Consider the following 16,512-nt stretch of genomic DNA (forward strand, 5'->3'; position numbering starts at 1 on the left):
AAATGGAGATTTTGCTAATTCATTGAATTCAACTATATAATATTCTATTACATCATCTTTAATTAGAATTTATTATAGTAAACATTATGTTAGGTTGTGTTATGTTATGTTAGGTTGTGTTATGTTATGTTATGTTATGTTATGCTGTGTTATGTTATGTTGTGTTATGTTATGTTGTGTTATGCTGTGTTATTTTATGTTATGTTATGCTGTGTTATGTTATGTTGTGTTATGTTGTGTTATGCTGTGTTATGTTATGTTGTGTTATGTTATGTTATGTTGTGTTATGCTGTGTTATGTTATGTTATGTTATGTTGTGTTATGTTATGTTGTGTTATGTTGTGTTATGCTGTGTTATGTTATGTTATGTTATGTTATGTTGTGTTATGTTATGTTGTGTTATGTTGTGTTATGATGTGTTATGTTATGTTATGTTGTGTTATGTTATGTTATGTTATGCTGTGTTATGTTATGTTGTGTTATGTTGTGTTATGCTGTGTTATGTTATGTTGTGTTATGTTATGTTATGTTATGTTATGTTATGTTGTGTTATGTTATGTTATGCTGTGTTATGTTATGTTGTGTTATGCTGTGTTATGTTATGTTGTGTTATGTTATATTGTGTTATGTTATGTTATGCTGTGTTATGTTATGTTGTGTTATGCTGTGTTATGTTATGTTATGTTGTGTTATGTTATATTGTGTTATGTTATGTTATGCTGTGCATGTTACGTCACATTGTTACGTATGTTATGTTATGTTGTTATGTTATCTTATGTTATATAGAAAGCCATTCATTCATTTTATAACATTTTATTTTTTATTTAATATCCAATTCAATATGCAGAGCCCTTTATATTACAAAACCATTTCTATTCTATATTATATTTTCATACATTATATTCAGTTCTATTACATAATATCTTTTATGAGACTTGTTATAGTTAGCCTTACATAATGTTATGGTGTACTAAATTCCTTTATTTGTAATATATATTTAATTCAATTTAGACATCCTCTCATTAACTTTATTTTACTTTATTGTAACAGTTTTTACTAGTTAACATTTAATCAAGTCGTCAGATGTAAACATGTACTGGATTTGACAGTATATACACATATATTTTGGCGTTTCTTTACATTTTCTTGTTACTTCTCGGCCAGTTTATTCACCTGACTCTAATCGATTTACAGTCTAAAGGTTTCATTTTCTTTTCAGGAAAAATAAAACTTGAATGTACACCTGAGGATCTGAAACCAGTTCAACACGATCACTTCAGTGTAATTCCCCCTAAATTTCCCTTTAAACAGCTTCAGAGTTTATTTCAGTGTTTGACATCATCACATTCAAGAGTTTCACCTCCTCACAGCTGAATACACAGCTACAAAAACATTAAGAAGCAAGAAATGAATATGATATCTGCATCTGGAATCGTCCCACTCTGACATATTGTGCAGTGAAAATAAATTGGATTCATTTATAATGAGAGTTTTAGACACTCTGCACTGACTGCCACTATAGCAGGAAGAAGTGAGAATTAAATGATCCGTGCATCATGTCTTAACAATCTCCACATTTAGCTGCAGTTCGGGTTTATTTTTTCCGCAGCTGTTGGCGGTGAGGTGATGAACAGGCAGGTAGCAATCAGTCAGCACAGTCACACCTGATCTGCTGCTTGTCAGACCATGAAATGAGCCAACAGCTGAAGGTGCTCGACTGAGCTGATAGTAGCTCCAGAGAGAGGTGGAGGAGGTTATAACCACAGACAGCTTATCATCCTCATCATCTGTGCTGTGAGGGGATTATAGTGGAAGAAACAGCTCTGTGACCAACGTGTTCAGCCACAGTGAGAGGTGGAACGTACATTTACTCAGTTACTGTACTTAAATGCAATTCTGAGGTACGAGTACTTGTGCCTGAGTATTTCCATTTTATGCTACTTTATATTTCGTATTGTACTTTTGACCTCACTATCTTACAACTATACAGTCATGGAAAAAATTATTAGACCACCCTTGTTTTCTTCAATTTCTTGTTCATTTTAATACCTGGTACCACTAAAGGTATAATACAATGAACACGACAAAAAATGCAGCTGATCACATAATACTTTATGTCCTATTTGACATTCTTAAGCTTAATTGTATTCCCAGGGTATATAAGAGGCCATTTCATGTCACAAGCAGCACTGCACATGCAAAGGCTTAGAGTGGTTTCCTGCTTACATTCAAGCCATAGCACAACTCAGAAGTTGTCAGCTCTCACATAATGCCTAAAACAAAAGAATTATGTGAAGCCACAAAGGCAGCCATCTTGGCACTGCTGGAAATTGGCATGAGTGAGAGACAGGTAGCAAAAAAACTAAAGATCTCCAAGACAGCTGTTCATTACAACAAGAAAAAACAAGCCGAACACGGCACTACCAAATTGCTACCTGGCCGCGGCAGGAAACGTCTCTCTACCCCACGAGATGACCGTGCACTCGTCCGTTCCTGTGTCAGGAATCGTCGTCAGACCTCCAGGGACCTTAAAAATGAGTGGGCACTGTCGAGAAATGTGACTTGTTCGGCAAGGACAGTTCGAAACCGACTTGTTGAAGCTGGTCTGAAGTCACACAGAGCACGGAAGAAGCCCTTCATCAACGAAAGGCACAGGAAGGCCCGGTTACTCTTTGCTAGGGATCACAAGGATTGGACTGTTGATGATTGGGCTAAGGTTCTCTTCAGTGATGAATCCAATTTTGAGTTGATGCCCACTCCAGCTAACTTACTGGTTAGGAGGAGGCCTGGAGAAGCCTACAAACCAGACTGTCTTGCCCCTACAGTAAAACATGGGGGTGGATCAGTGATGATCTGGGGTTGTTTCAGTATGAGTGGAACAGGGCAAATGCAATTGTGTGAAGGGCGAATGAACCAGGTCATGTACGGGGCTACTCTTGAAAACAGTCTTCTTCCATCAGCTGGAAAACTCTTTCCTGCCTCGAATGACTGGATTTTCCAACAAGACAATGCCCCTTGCCACACAGCAAGGTCAGTTAAAGCCTGGATGGAGAACCACAACATTCGCACCATGCCTTGGCCTGCTCAATCACCAGATCTGAATCCAGTTGAAAACCTATGGAAAATCATCAAACTCAAAATGGAGAACCACAAGCCCAAAAACAAAGCAAATTTGTTTGAATTTGTGCAACAGGAATGGGCTGCTGTGACAGCAGAACAATGTCAGAAGCTGGTGGAGAGCATGCCAAGACGCATGGCTTCAGTCATCAAAAACAATGGTTACGCAATCAAGTACTAACTCCTGTGTGTATCATGTGTTTAAAGCAAACAGAAAAGAAAACATGGAATGCTTAAAAGCAGTGTTTTTGGCAGTACAGTGCCATAGCTATTGATGTAAGAACTTAAGTGATTTTGGTTACTATCAAGAAAACCATGGAAAATGGCTAGATATCAGCTCTTAAATTAAACTCTTACGAGCTATTTTTGTTGTTATCATTATATTTGTCCAAACAAATGTACCTTTAGTTGAACCAGGCATTAAAATGAACAAGAAATTGAAGAAAACAAGGGTGGTCTAATAATTTTTTCCATGACTGTAGATACTTTCATTTTACATCAAAAACACAACAAAAGCTTGTGGTTCCCAACTTTTTTGAAACCTAATATCTAAACCTCTCCGATCATGTCATTTAAGAAATTGCTTGAGGCCCAAAAGGTAAAACTCTTCAACATTTTATCTTTAAAAAAATTGAGAAAAGTTAAAACAATTAATACACATTTGTGTATTACAACTTTTCTCTTCTTTCCTCTCCCATTAATCAGCCTGTAAGCCCCAAGCTGTATCTGATTAACCCTTTAAAATATATAAATCTATATAATACAGTATATAAAAATAATAACATAATATATATATTCAGAAAACAACATATGAAGAGGTATGCATGATTAAAAAAATCTAATAAAGGTGCTGATGGTAAGTCAAAAGAGCAATATTAGGAGACAGTGAGTGAAAATTTTGATTTGCTAAAAAAGAAATAGATAATAAGTTATTGTGTCATACATTTGAAATATTAAATTAAAGACAAAATAAAATTACGAGGGAGTAAATCAAAAGTATTAAGTAAGTTAGTTAGTAAAATATATCATATATTAAGTCAAAATGTAGAAAAGCCGAACCAAAATTGGTGAAATACTGATACTTAGTTCAAGTTATGTGATGTTAAATCAGAATTATGGGATATTAATTAGAAACTATGAGATTAAAAGTCAATATTATCAAATGGTTAATCAACATTATGATGTACTATATCAAAATTATGAGACAGTAAATACTTTTTTTTTTAAATAAGACAAAATCTAGAAAAAGCAAAACCAAAGTAGAGGAGATGCTGATACTTCATCAAAATTATGATATACTAAATTGAAAATATGAGATAATAAGTTAAAACGATCAGGACTTACTATCTGGTAAGTTTGACTAACCATGACTATTTATTTATTTATTTATTTATTTATTATCTTAAGTAACAGTTTGTTTTTTCATAATGGCAGAAATGGTCTTCCATACCGAGAAGGCACTGTGCGTTCACGTGCTGTCGGAATTAGCGGAAAAACGTAATCTTGACACTGGGTTGACGATAAGAAACTTTTACCACAGTCCTGCATTGTCAGTCGTTGTGTCTTTCCCTTTACTCTTCGTGTCACTCACTTCTTTAAACACTCAATAAAATGCAGAACAAATTATTTTCGGTGTCCACGTTGCTCCCACATTCCGACATGACGCACATGAACACACCGAAGTCGGAAGACCCTCTTCCCAACTATCCGAGGAGCACGTGAATGCAGCAGCAGAGCGTATCGTGCTCTGTTTCCAGTCGGAAGTATTTTGGTGACGCACACGCGGAGCCGGCGCAGCTACGCAGCTGCATCCGGCGGCAGTCTGTTTAAGAGAAGTTTTTGTGGTGAAAGTGGTTTTATTTCCCACTAACCTGCCTCAGAAAGCGGATTCAGTTACGTTGGACGTCTTAACTCAACTCCGTCGCGGTGTTTTATGAGCAGTCATCGCCATGTTGTGACAAATAGCGATATTAAAGTAAGCTAGCAGCAGAGAAGTGATGGATGTATGACAGCAGTGAGCAGAGCTAATGTCAACATTAGCTTAAAAAAAAGTTCATATACCTCGACACAGGTGTGTTTTAACACCTCACTGAGCCACAGAGCCGAACCATGGTGCCATTAAAGAGAAGGAAAGTGGTCTCGTCTCATACTGGGAACACTGGGACTGGACCGAGCAAGTTCCCTCAGGTTGTTTTGTTCCTGCTGGAGAGAAAAATGGGAGCCAGTCGGAGAGCTTTCCTCTCTCAGCTCGGCCGAAAGAAGGGATTTCAGGTGGACGAGCTGCTCAGGTAAAATCAACTGTAATGATCCAGTTCAGGAAATGTAACTTAAAGTAGAAATAAGTTACTTTAAAGAGAGAAAACAAGTGGTGGGATGTAACTAAGTACTTTTACTCGAATCCAAGTTTGAGTCTTTTCTTGCCATTTTCTACCTCTGCTCCACTTCTGAGGGAAATGTTGTACTTTTTAAAAGTTTTTAAATAAAGATTTCTGCAGATCAACATCTAAAACACAAAGATATTCAAGTAACAATGATATAAAATCAGCAAATCCTCACAATAGAGAAGCTGGATTCAGCAAATGTTTGATATTTCTCTCTTAAGACATTAAATCAAGATCGTTGGCAGTCAATATTCTTCTTCTTCTTCACAGTGAAAGTGTCACACACGTCATCTGTGAGAACAACTGCGGTGACGAGGTCAGGACGTGGCTCGACTCGCAGGTCAGAGGTCAAACGCCCGCTCACCTCCTGGACATCAGCTGGTACACGGAGAGCATGAAGGCAGGACATCCTGTTGAGATACTGGACAGACATAAACTGCAGGTACGTTTATTTTACAGGAATCATCACTGCTGCTCTGCTCAGCCTCAGACACAGTAATTAAACGTTTCAGAGTGAAAGTAAAACTCAGGAATCCCCGGAAAGAGTAAAAACAGTATGTTCTGAGTGTGAAGACTCACTTCTCCTGATATATCCGTATGTACGAAAATCTGACCGACATTTTTTACCGTTTTCTGACATTTTATAGATCAAACAACGAATTGATTAATCGAGAAATAATCAACTGATAAATAGACAATGAAATAATCGTTGTGAATGACTCTGTGTCTTTCAGGAGCAGCAGACGAGTGAAGCCGAGGTGGTGGCGTTCTCTGTCCCCAGCTACGCCTGTCAGAGAAGAACCACCCTGGAAAACCATAACGCCGTCCTCACTGTACGTCCTCCAGCTAACACAGATCTCCAGTATCACCTACAGCGCTGATGTTAAATAAAACAACATCTGTGTGTTCTGACGCTCCGTGTGATGTATTTCCTGTCTCAGGATGCTCTGTCGCTCCTGGCTGAAAACGCTGAGCTGAGTGAGGAGGAAGGACGAGGTGTCGCTTTTCGCCGGGCCGCCGCCGTGTTGAAGGCTCTGCCCAGACCGGTGACGAGCATGACGGAGCTCAGAGGGCTTCCCTGTCTCGGAGATCATTCACTCAGAGTCATCAAGGTCAGTAGAAAAGTGTGATTTCACGTTTAGCTACTTAATCACACTCAGAGAAGATCTAATAAAATATTTTTATTATTTCTTCTTGTAGGATATTTTGGAGACCGGAGCATCAAGTGAAGCTGAGTCCATGAAGCAGTCTGAGAGATATAAAGCTCTGAAGGTCAGTCAGATGTTTTGTCCACACACACACACACACACACACACACTGTCCTGCTGCCACAAATACTCACTACAGCACCAAGCATGGATTAATACACTGCTAAAAATAGTCCCTGACCCTAACCCTATGTGTATTTCAGGTTTTAACAGGTATTTTTGGAGTCGGAGCAAAAACAGCCGATCGTTGGATCAGAGACGGGATCCTCGGCCTTCAGCAGCTGCAGGATTCAGGACAAACACTCAACCGAGCGCAGCAGGCAGGTTTGTGTCTCTGCTCGTCTGTGTTCAGACTCTGTTTCATCTTGTTTCTGTCTGAGTGAACAGTTTGTCGTCTCTCAGGCCTCGAGCATTACGATGACCTCAACCAGCCGGTCACCAAGGCAGAAGCTGATGTCATCAGTGAGATTGTGCAGCGAGCTGTTGTCTCTGTGTTACCGGGCGCACACATGACTCTGATTGGAGGATTCAGGAGGTAAAAGAGCAAAACAACCAGAACCTCTGACACATCGTGACCATGAATTAAAGGTCAAAAAGACATTTCAGCTTGTAAAATACACCTCGATGTTGCCGACCCTGCCTCGGCTTCTTCGACTGGAGACATGGGTACTGTAGTGTTTAGAGCTGAGGGTCACAACAAAAAACTGTAGCATTGCTGATTCATCCAGTAAAGTGTTTCTAACAGTGAGGATATTATTTGGAACCAGCAGCTTCTTCGATTTATCTTCATCACCTTTTGTGTCTCCAGGGGAAAGCTGTCGGGCCACGATGTTGACTTCCTGATAACACACCCAGAGGAGGGCAGAGAGGTGGGACTGATGCCGAAAGTGGTTTCCTGGTTGGAATCGCAGGTAAACTCTGAGCTATTCAGTCGCATACTGTCCCTGGAGGGAATGTCTAAAAGCCTGGATTCATGCCATCCACATTCTCTCTCCAGGGTTTCCTGTTGTACCAGAAAACCACCAGAAACTCGTACCTGGAGTCTAAGGACGGTCCTGGTCGACCCGCCTCCAACATGGACCGCTTCGAGAGGTGTTTCTCCATCTTCAAACTGACCGAGGAGGAGAAACGAGGAGCGAAACAGCCAGAGACAGCGACAGAAAACGGCCTGCAAACTCTCAACACACCTGATCCAAATCCACAGTCACATCCACATGGTCACATCCAGATTAGTGAACACGGCTGCTGTGAGGATGAAGGGCTGGAGGCGGATCAGACGAAACAAGCCGGACACAAACTGTGGAGAGCTGTGAGAGTCGACCTGGTCGTGTCTCCCATCAGCCAGTTTGCTTTTGCTCTGCTGGGCTGGACCGGATCCAAGGTGACCCTTCAGAAATGAACTAAAATATAAGAATCAGAATTTAATTTGGTGTTTTGGTGCATAATAATAAACATAGTAAGAAGAAAAATGTAAAGAAAAGATAAAGAAAATTGACAAATGTTGAATAATATTTCCTCCGACTCCATTTTGTCCACAGCTGTTTGAGAGAGAGCTGCGTCGCTGGGCGGGACACGAGAAGAACATGTCTCTGAGCAGCCACGCTCTGTATGATAACAAACAGGTGCACACACTGTCGTCATAAACAAAACCCGTGACTTTTATCTGTCTTCTTAAAATCAGCCGGATGTCATTTTGTTTTTTCTGTATTCTTTCAGAGAAGTTATCTGCGAGCGACGTCAGAGGAGGAGATATTTGCTCATCTCGGTCTGGAGTTCATTCCTCCGTCAGAGAGAAACGCCTGAGAGGACGTGACGAGCTCCGACAGGAGGGTGAAGCAGGTATCTGAGGATAATAACCCAGAGACAGGAGCATCAACGAGATGTAGCCAATGAAATAAGACCCAAGAAAACTGAGGAGCCATTAGTTTGAAGGTTTATATCACTATGAGACAAGATTTTACAACTTTACAAAATCTCATCAGAGATGATTTTACATTTTGCCGCCACAATCGTGACGTAAACAGTAAAATGTGACAAAGTAATCTACCAGGAATGTGCTCGTGCATGTGTGAGCTGGAAAAGTCTGATACTAAACTGTGATAAATCCTCCATCATGAAGCCGTTTATGAAAGAAGTTGATTCAACTGAAGGATCATTGTTGGAGGACGCAGTTTGTGTTGCATCACACTGGAAGGTGTTTCTATTATTTTATCCACCCACTTACACCAAAGTGGTTCGGAAAATTAAAAGAAACACAACTAAGTCCAGTTCAATGCACCACAACTTGTATTTGAGTCCATAAGTCAATATTTTGCACATTCCTTTGTCTTCGTTTAAACACTGTGCAGCTGCAGCTTTTACATATTTTTAATTGTAAATTGTATTTTATTCTATTTTATGATTCTTTGACTTTTTCTAAACAGTTTAATTTAAAGAAATGGTCATTAATTAGAGTGTTGGAGTCCTCAATTAAAAATAAAAACAGATAATCACTGCTGCTACAACTCGACTGCCTGTTACAGGATGTTTGTCTTACCTGCTGATCTGGTCTTTACAATAAAAGATGTGTTCAAAGATAAAATCTTAAATCTTAAACGGATAACGTCTGGTTATATTCTATATTTTTCTTACTGTCAACACATCTAATAAAAACACTTCACATGTGAACCTCATGGTGGCGCTAGAGGAACGGTCAGAGGATTCATGAATACGTTTCATGGCGATCCAGAAAATAAATAAAATAGAGATGTTACCTCACGATAGTCCCAGGTTTTGAAAAGAAAGATGAATATGTGGAATAAAAAAGGTGACCACATTACCTACAATGCATCTTAGCCACTGAGTAAGTCCACTGGAGGCAGTTTATCAGATTACATGCAGCTTCCTCTGGAGCCACAAAAGACTTGATACTACTTATTTTTTATCATATGCAGTAGAGCTACACAAGACCTGTAAACACACTGTAATGTGGAAAACAGGCAGAGTTGCCCTTTAATTTAGGATCTGGGTACAACGACACGGGAAGATGTTCTTGTATAACTTCCATCCTGAAGAGATATGAGCTCCTGTTTCAAACAGACGGTTCCTGTGTGATGGGATTAAACCTGCTGTCCTGGAGGAGATCGTGTTAGAAAGCAGACGAGATAAGAACAGTTTGATCTAATCACACGTGAACATTCAGTCAGATGGTTTTTAAACATGTCTCCACTTCATGTTTGTGGAGCTCGAGGATGTTTGACTGTGCGTCGCCTCCCTCAGACACACCTGTGGAGCTGTGACCTGTTTTCTGTAACGTCTTCATCGTTTCTTATCTGAACGTTCAGAAGAAAAACCAACAGCAGAGAAACCACACAGTCAAACTAACAGAGTACATTTACTCAAGTACTCAACTCAAGTACAAGTTTCAGATACTTTTTTATGCTACTCTGTACTTGCACTCCGCTACATTTTTTAACTTTATTTTAATAACTTTAGTTACTTGTTACTTTGCAGATTACACGCTGGATCAGAGCCAAATGAGTGCGTTTAAATTAACTTATTTACAAAAGCTGAATATGGGATCTGATACACAGTAAATACAAACATGTAAATATATGTGTGATTTACTTTTACTTGGACTTTTGATACTTTTGCATATTTAATCAGATACTTTCAGATCTTTACTCAAGAACTAGTGTGACTTTTACTTTTACCAAACTAGTATTTTAAGACAGTATCTTTATTTTTACGGTGACATTTTGTTTATTATATCAGAAAAATGCTGAATATAAGAGCAGATAATCGGTCGACTGGTATTAAACAGCGTGTCCGTGCATTTAAATATATGTAAAATGTACTTTTAATTCAACATTTAAAACAGTTTGAAATGGCGAGACGTTACTTTACATTTTAAAGTCCCGGGAGATTCACTGTTACCTGCCATAAAAGCCTGTGAACCCTCAGGTGTGCTGCGTCACAGCCTGCAGCTCTCAGATTCAGGGAGAAATTTAAATTTCACGATCTAAAGACACGCCTCCCTCCCTCCCTGCCTCCCTCCCTCCCCTCCGTCCTTCTGTCCACCGTTTGACGAGGGGAGTCGCAGCGCCTGCTCGTCCACCAGGACCCGTCCCGCCGGCCCCCATCAAAGCCCCGGGAGCCTTTGATGAGGCTGATAGGGATCAATGGGACAGGGGAAGAGGCCTTAACTGACTGTGTTACAGACGGGGCGGGCAACTGCTGCAGACTGCCGGCAATGGAGATCAATGATTATTGGGCGTCATCAGCACCTTCATCTGCATGAAGAGGAATCCATTCAGCAGCGGAGACTCACTCAGTTCAGGCTGATTTTAGATCCAAAGTGCCAAACTGGACCTCTGTTACAGGAGAAAAGTGCTTTATTATTGTCTGTTGTTAACACGTTCAGGAGGCTGATGCAAGTCTGCGCCATTGTTTCTGTTTCTGTTTGTAGGTAAAATTAATAAAGGGGAAGAATTAAATAGGCGGACACGTGTTTTTTAAGGAGTTTAAATGCGTATTTTCTCCTCCAGTCTTATATCGTTAAATCCTGATCTGACATGTGTCGTCTTTTCCTTGTTTTAAAGGCTCATTACAGTAAAATGTTCTACTTTTTTTAATACTTATTTATCCACTTTACTGATGATTATTGATCTGAAATCTCATTGTGTTAGTATTTAGTCAAAATGCCAATAAATAGTCACCCCGACAATATTTTTGCAGTATTGATATCGAGGTATTTTAAGTGATATTTGTCACAGTGTTTGCATTTATGAAGTGCATGTGAGGACTTTAAAAACACTGAGATATATATTGTGTATCATCATATAGCATAAAAATATCACAATATTATTTTAAAGCCTTTTTTACTTGTACTTTTCTTGCTTTTCCTCTGGAGATTTTACAATTTGTTGTGATAAATTGTCAGTTTTGTTGTCAAGAATAGTTTTTTATAATCACAAATGAAAAAGTAAAGAAAATCTCTTAAAAATGATTAAATTATGAGGATTTGTGAAGCCTGTTGATGTGTAGACATACAGAAACAAAGTGTTATTTAAATAAATAGTTAATTAAGCTTTGGTTAACAGTTGTTTCACTGTTAATAAACTATGAAATGCTTTAGTAAACATTTATTAAGCAGTTGTTTGTAAAATTGCAGCTGATTATTATAAACTTTTACTACTCTTTAATAAAATGGTTTATAAAATCATTTCATTGTTTGTTAACAGTGAAATAACTATCAACTAAAGTTTAATTAACTGTAATTGGACCAAAATGACTGGAATATGAGGATTTATGTTGAATCGTGCAGCCGTTTGATCTGTAAATGTGAATAAAGCAAAAGACAATCGTCGCTTGATTAATCCGCTGCTGAAAATAGTCCCAAATAAAAGCACCATTTCCTCCTTTTTGCTAAATAAAAACTAAAAGTGTGCAGCTGGTTTCAGGAATGAGTCTTTCCTTCAAAATAAAACTACATATTTTTACATTTGGTCTCTGAGCTGAGAGCCACAGACGCTCTGTGGACGAACACGCTGATCTCCTTTAAGGCTTTTGTTTGCAGAAAGAGTTTAATTTGTTTTCAAGTGTTGTGTTTTATCTACAGGAGCTGATAATGGAGACAGACAGTGAGACCAAAGCAGCACCAGGTCGGGACATGTGTCTCCTCCGGTCTGCTGTCAGCGCCCCGGGGGGGGGGGGGGGGGGGGGGGGGGGGGGTCGAGGTGTGTTTGTGTCCATAACAGAGCAGCAAACAGGCCCATTAGAGATGAAAGAGTCTGAATGGAGCCAATCAAAGACGGGCCCAGCAGGACACCGTTACCCCACAGACAGCAGCAGCCTGCTGGGGCCGAGGAGGAGGAACGAGCCCTCGTCATGGATAAGGAGCATTTACACACTCAAACACACACACACACACACACAGACACACACACAGTCAGGATTACTGTCTGTTTTATTGCTCTTCTGTGTTCACATGAATGTTGCTCTGAGATTAAAGTGGCTCATTTTCACATGGAGTCTGGTGTGTGAGCACAACAACAGACGCAAACAAAGAGACTCTGCAGAAACCCTCCGAGCAAAAGTAAAGTAAACACAAGCCTGCAGTTTAAAGGGACAGCTCACTCAAATACTAAACAAAACAAAACAAATATTGAGCATACTTTAAAGGAACAGTTCACTGAAAAGTGAAAAACAGAGTCACCTTCATGCTGATGTAAAGTCAGGTGAAGTTTCGTCGTCCACAAAACATTTCTGGAGCTTCACAGCAAAAGAAATAGTTGCAGCATTCTCCTAAACAACTGAAGAAGATGGAGACTTGTTTTAAAACGTAAAAAGTGTGGGCATAAATGACATCCTTTAAAATCAATTTGAGATCTTCTGAAGACTTGGATTAGACCGGACCGGCTTTATGAAGCCATTAAATGTTTGTTTCCAGTTGTTTTTTAACATTTTAACTCCTAAACAACTGAAGCAAATGGGGACTTGTGTTAAAATGTAAAAGTCTCTGGCAGCCCTGCGAATCCAAATTAATTTTAAAGGATGTTATTGACATGCGGTCGAGCTCGACGGGGAAACTACACGTCCTTCGCCCTCAGTTAAATAAATTTACATCTATACAAACTACATCCTCTGTGTCCTCTCTGTTCTCACAGCAGTCCAGACTCACAGTCTCCTCGGCGGAGGACGAAGTCTCTCTCATGTCTCCTTCTCCCAAAGAGACTTTTGGTTCACACATACGGTGTCAAAAACATTCACGTGTCGATGGTGATGTAGAAACATGAAAACAAAACTCCCATTCCTGCCTCGTTTTATTCCCCACGCCGCGTTCAGTTTTATGTACTTATTTCACACAGCTCACGTGTCTTAAAATAAATAAGAATAAGTCCTATTTCTGCAGAAAACGTCCGTAGATGAAGAAGTGTGTGCTCGTGTCGCAGCAGAGTGGATGTGAGAGGAGACGGAGGTGTGAGCTCTGACACGGCCTTTGATGTTAAACTGGTATTTAGAGGTTAATGAGGCTGTTAGGAAGAGGTGAAGGAAACGCCTGTGAGTTCACACACACACACACACACACACACACACACACACACACACACACACACACACACACACACACACACACAAGAAATGTATCTGCAGGGATCTCTGAAAACCTGAAGAACGTGACTGTAACTGGATGATTATTTAGATTATTAGTCAGGATTTCATGGAGATCTGTGAGGAACTGTGAAGTCCTGCACTGAAGTATTATCAGCTACATGTACTCAAAGTATCAGCAGTAAAAGTACTCACTCTGCAGTAAAATGTCTCCTGAGACAGTCTGAACTACTTTATATACAGTTAGCTAGTTTAGTCCAGTGGTTCACAACACGGGGGGTCACGTACGGATGAGTATTAAAGAGGAGGAAGAGGAAAAAGTCAAAATGTGGAGATTAAAGTCGACATTTGGAGCAGCTCGTATGACCGCCTCAACATAATGCCTTGTGTAGATGAACTGCTGAAACTGTGCTTCAGTAACAAAGACATTATTTGTCTTTTAGCTCATGAACACAGTGTAGTTGTCAGTTTGAGGCCGGAGGCTCGGGCAGCTCGCTTAGCTGTCAGTCGCTCCCCCAGCTGGATTTGATGAACCAGAAGAGTCGACTTTGTTTCTTCACTCTTTTCTTGAAGTGCGTAACGAAGATAAAAACTTCCCTCACTCCCGGCCCTGATCACCAGATAAATGTGAGGGCTCGTCAGATGATGAGGGGAAAGGAAAGAAAACAAAGCTCTGATACACAAATCTGTCTTCTTCTTTGAATTTCATGCTTTTTTTCTGTTAAATATTGGATCGTTGTAACTCTCGTAGCCTCGGACAGTTATTTACATGAAGCCATGTGAGAAGTTAGAGAGGAAATACCTGGACATTCATCATTATTTATGCTATTTGTTCAGCTTTTATCGTCCTCGTTCCTGGTTGTGTTTCATTCTCAGTGATTAAATAACGGTGATGTTTATGCGACTGTGTGGAGCGATGAGGAGACTGTAACCTTCCTCATATGAGACTCATAGAAATGTCATAAGTCTTCATGCATACAATTTAATTTTTACTTCCTCTTATGTCTTATTGTCTTCTCTGTTTATATCTTATTAAAATCTCTCCATATTCTGATATTTCTGTTCTAGAAGTGGCTCCTGTAACGGAGGATCGATGAAGTGTTTTCCATCGTTTGACCTTTTTACTAACGCTCAGCATCTTGTTGTCTTCTTTTCTGCTGCAGTGGTTTGGACACTAACAGAGAAGAAGATCCACCAATCTCTATGAACAAGTATGGATGTAAAGGTGCATTACAAAGCGTTTTCTTTCCCTGATTTCCTCGATATTTTGTTAGAAAGTGTGCTAGAAAGTAAATTATACAAATATTTAAGAGTAAAAGTGCCACAAAGTGACACCTCACAGTGTTTGTTTCTTCCAAACTTCAACATGATCAAAAATACATTAAATATATATCAAATATATTAAAAAAAAATCAACTTTATGAACTCTTTGTAAGTTTTGCAGCAAAAACCTTCATTTTGTAAAGTAACTAAAAGTTGAAAAAGGTCGAGAGCGACAAGATCGATCTCTAATTTATTATAAAATCATAACCTGAAAGGTAAATAAAAACTCTGTCAGTCAGAAGATGAAGTACACGCTCTTCAAACGGTTTAGGTAGAAGCAGACAAACAGAGAAACAACAGGCTGCTGATTGGTCCAGTTAGAAGTTCAAAGGGCTCCTGATCATCTGTTGTCTCTCCGTCACCTCCGTCGCTGCCGTCTGTGCCTCTGTGTGCTGGTTAACGGGGTGGATGAGTATCAGCGGCGGCCTGCTCCACCTCGTCCCGTCCCGTCCCGGTCTGTGACGAGCAGGACTCCGGCTCTTTGATGTGGCAGGCAGACAGACAGACAGACAGACAGACGAGAGGCTGCAGCATCCAGACAACAAGACACGTCAACAACCTGTCTGCAGCTCATCATCATGTTTGTTTATCAAGCACATCTGGTGAATGAATCAAACATCTGCCTGAAATGTAGAGAGTCAATGTCAATGTATATCCTCTGCTTGGATAAAAAAAAAATAGCAAGAATTAATATAAAGAATGAACAGTTTGTCGTGAAAGGAACAGTTCACCCCAAAAAAGATTAAATTAAATTCAGTCATCATCTCCTCATCCTCATGTTGATGGAAAGTCAGGTGAAGTGTCGTCGTCCACAAAACATTTCTGGAGCTTCAAACAGCTGAAGTGGCTGGAGACTTGTTTTAAAATGTTTAAAAAAACACTGAAGAAAACATAAAATGGCTTCACACAGCTCGTCTGGTTTAATCCAAGGTTATCTACTGTCACACGTGTCTTTTATTGTGAACAGTAATCCAACAGCAAAAGAAGTTTATCAGGAAATTATTGTGCCAGAAATTAAAGTATCGTAAAATGTTAAATATAAAACAGAGAAAATCAGCAAATCCTCACATTTCTGCTCTAAACATGTGGAGTCATAGGAGTGAAGAAGAAAGAAGAAGAAGAAAACAACTGTAGGAATAGAAAGAGGAATAACTAAAGAAGAAATAGAAAAGGAGGAGGAGGTGGAGGTGGAGGAGGAGGAGGAGGAGGAGGAGGAGGAGGTGGGATCATCCTCTCCGGGTCGTTATCAGCCTCTTTAACTTGATCCCTAAATCCTCGTTGTCGCAGAAAGAGACTCAACAGTTCTGGATGATTTCAGGCGCAACACAACGATCAGTTTCCATCATATGTAATGAGAGTATTCCACATGAATGTAACTAAGTACATCTACT

General features: G+C 39.7%; 1 protein-coding gene across 1 annotated transcript; it reads left to right on the forward strand.

Moving 5' to 3' along the window:
• Window positions 1-4,901: 4,901 nt before the first annotated feature.
• Window positions 4,902-9,210, forward strand: polm (polymerase (DNA directed), mu). The gene is made up of 11 exons (XM_073477932.1): window positions 4,902-5,405; window positions 5,769-5,940; window positions 6,233-6,331; window positions 6,440-6,610; window positions 6,699-6,770; window positions 6,910-7,030; window positions 7,109-7,241; window positions 7,515-7,617; window positions 7,704-8,087; window positions 8,245-8,328; window positions 8,423-9,210. Exons 1-11 carry the CDS (start codon window positions 5,227-5,229, stop codon window positions 8,507-8,509), a joined length of 1,605 nt encoding a protein of 534 aa, XP_073334033.1. The 5' UTR covers window positions 4,902-5,226; the 3' UTR covers window positions 8,510-9,210.
• Window positions 9,211-16,512: the final 7,302 nt, after the last annotated feature.

Source organism: Pagrus major, chromosome 12 (genome assembly GCF_040436345.1).
Source record: "Pagrus major chromosome 12, Pma_NU_1.0".
Lineage (NCBI taxonomy): Eukaryota > Metazoa > Chordata > Actinopteri > Spariformes > Sparidae > Pagrus > Pagrus major.

What these genes read in the sequence shown, in the direction of transcription:
- polm (XM_073477932.1), top strand. Translation starts at nt 5,227, where the DNA reads ATGGTGCCATTAAAGAGAAGGAAAGTGGTCTCGTCTCATACTGGGAAC. An exon ending in TTTCCTGGTTGGAATCGCAG is followed by an intron (nt 7,618 to 7,703) that starts GTAAACTCTGAG and finishes TTCTCTCTCCAG; the next exon opens with GGTTTCCTGTTGTACCAGAA. An exon ending in TGGGCTGGACCGGATCCAAG is followed by an intron (nt 8,088 to 8,244) that starts GTGACCCTTCAG and finishes TTTTGTCCACAG; the next exon opens with CTGTTTGAGAGAGAGCTGCG.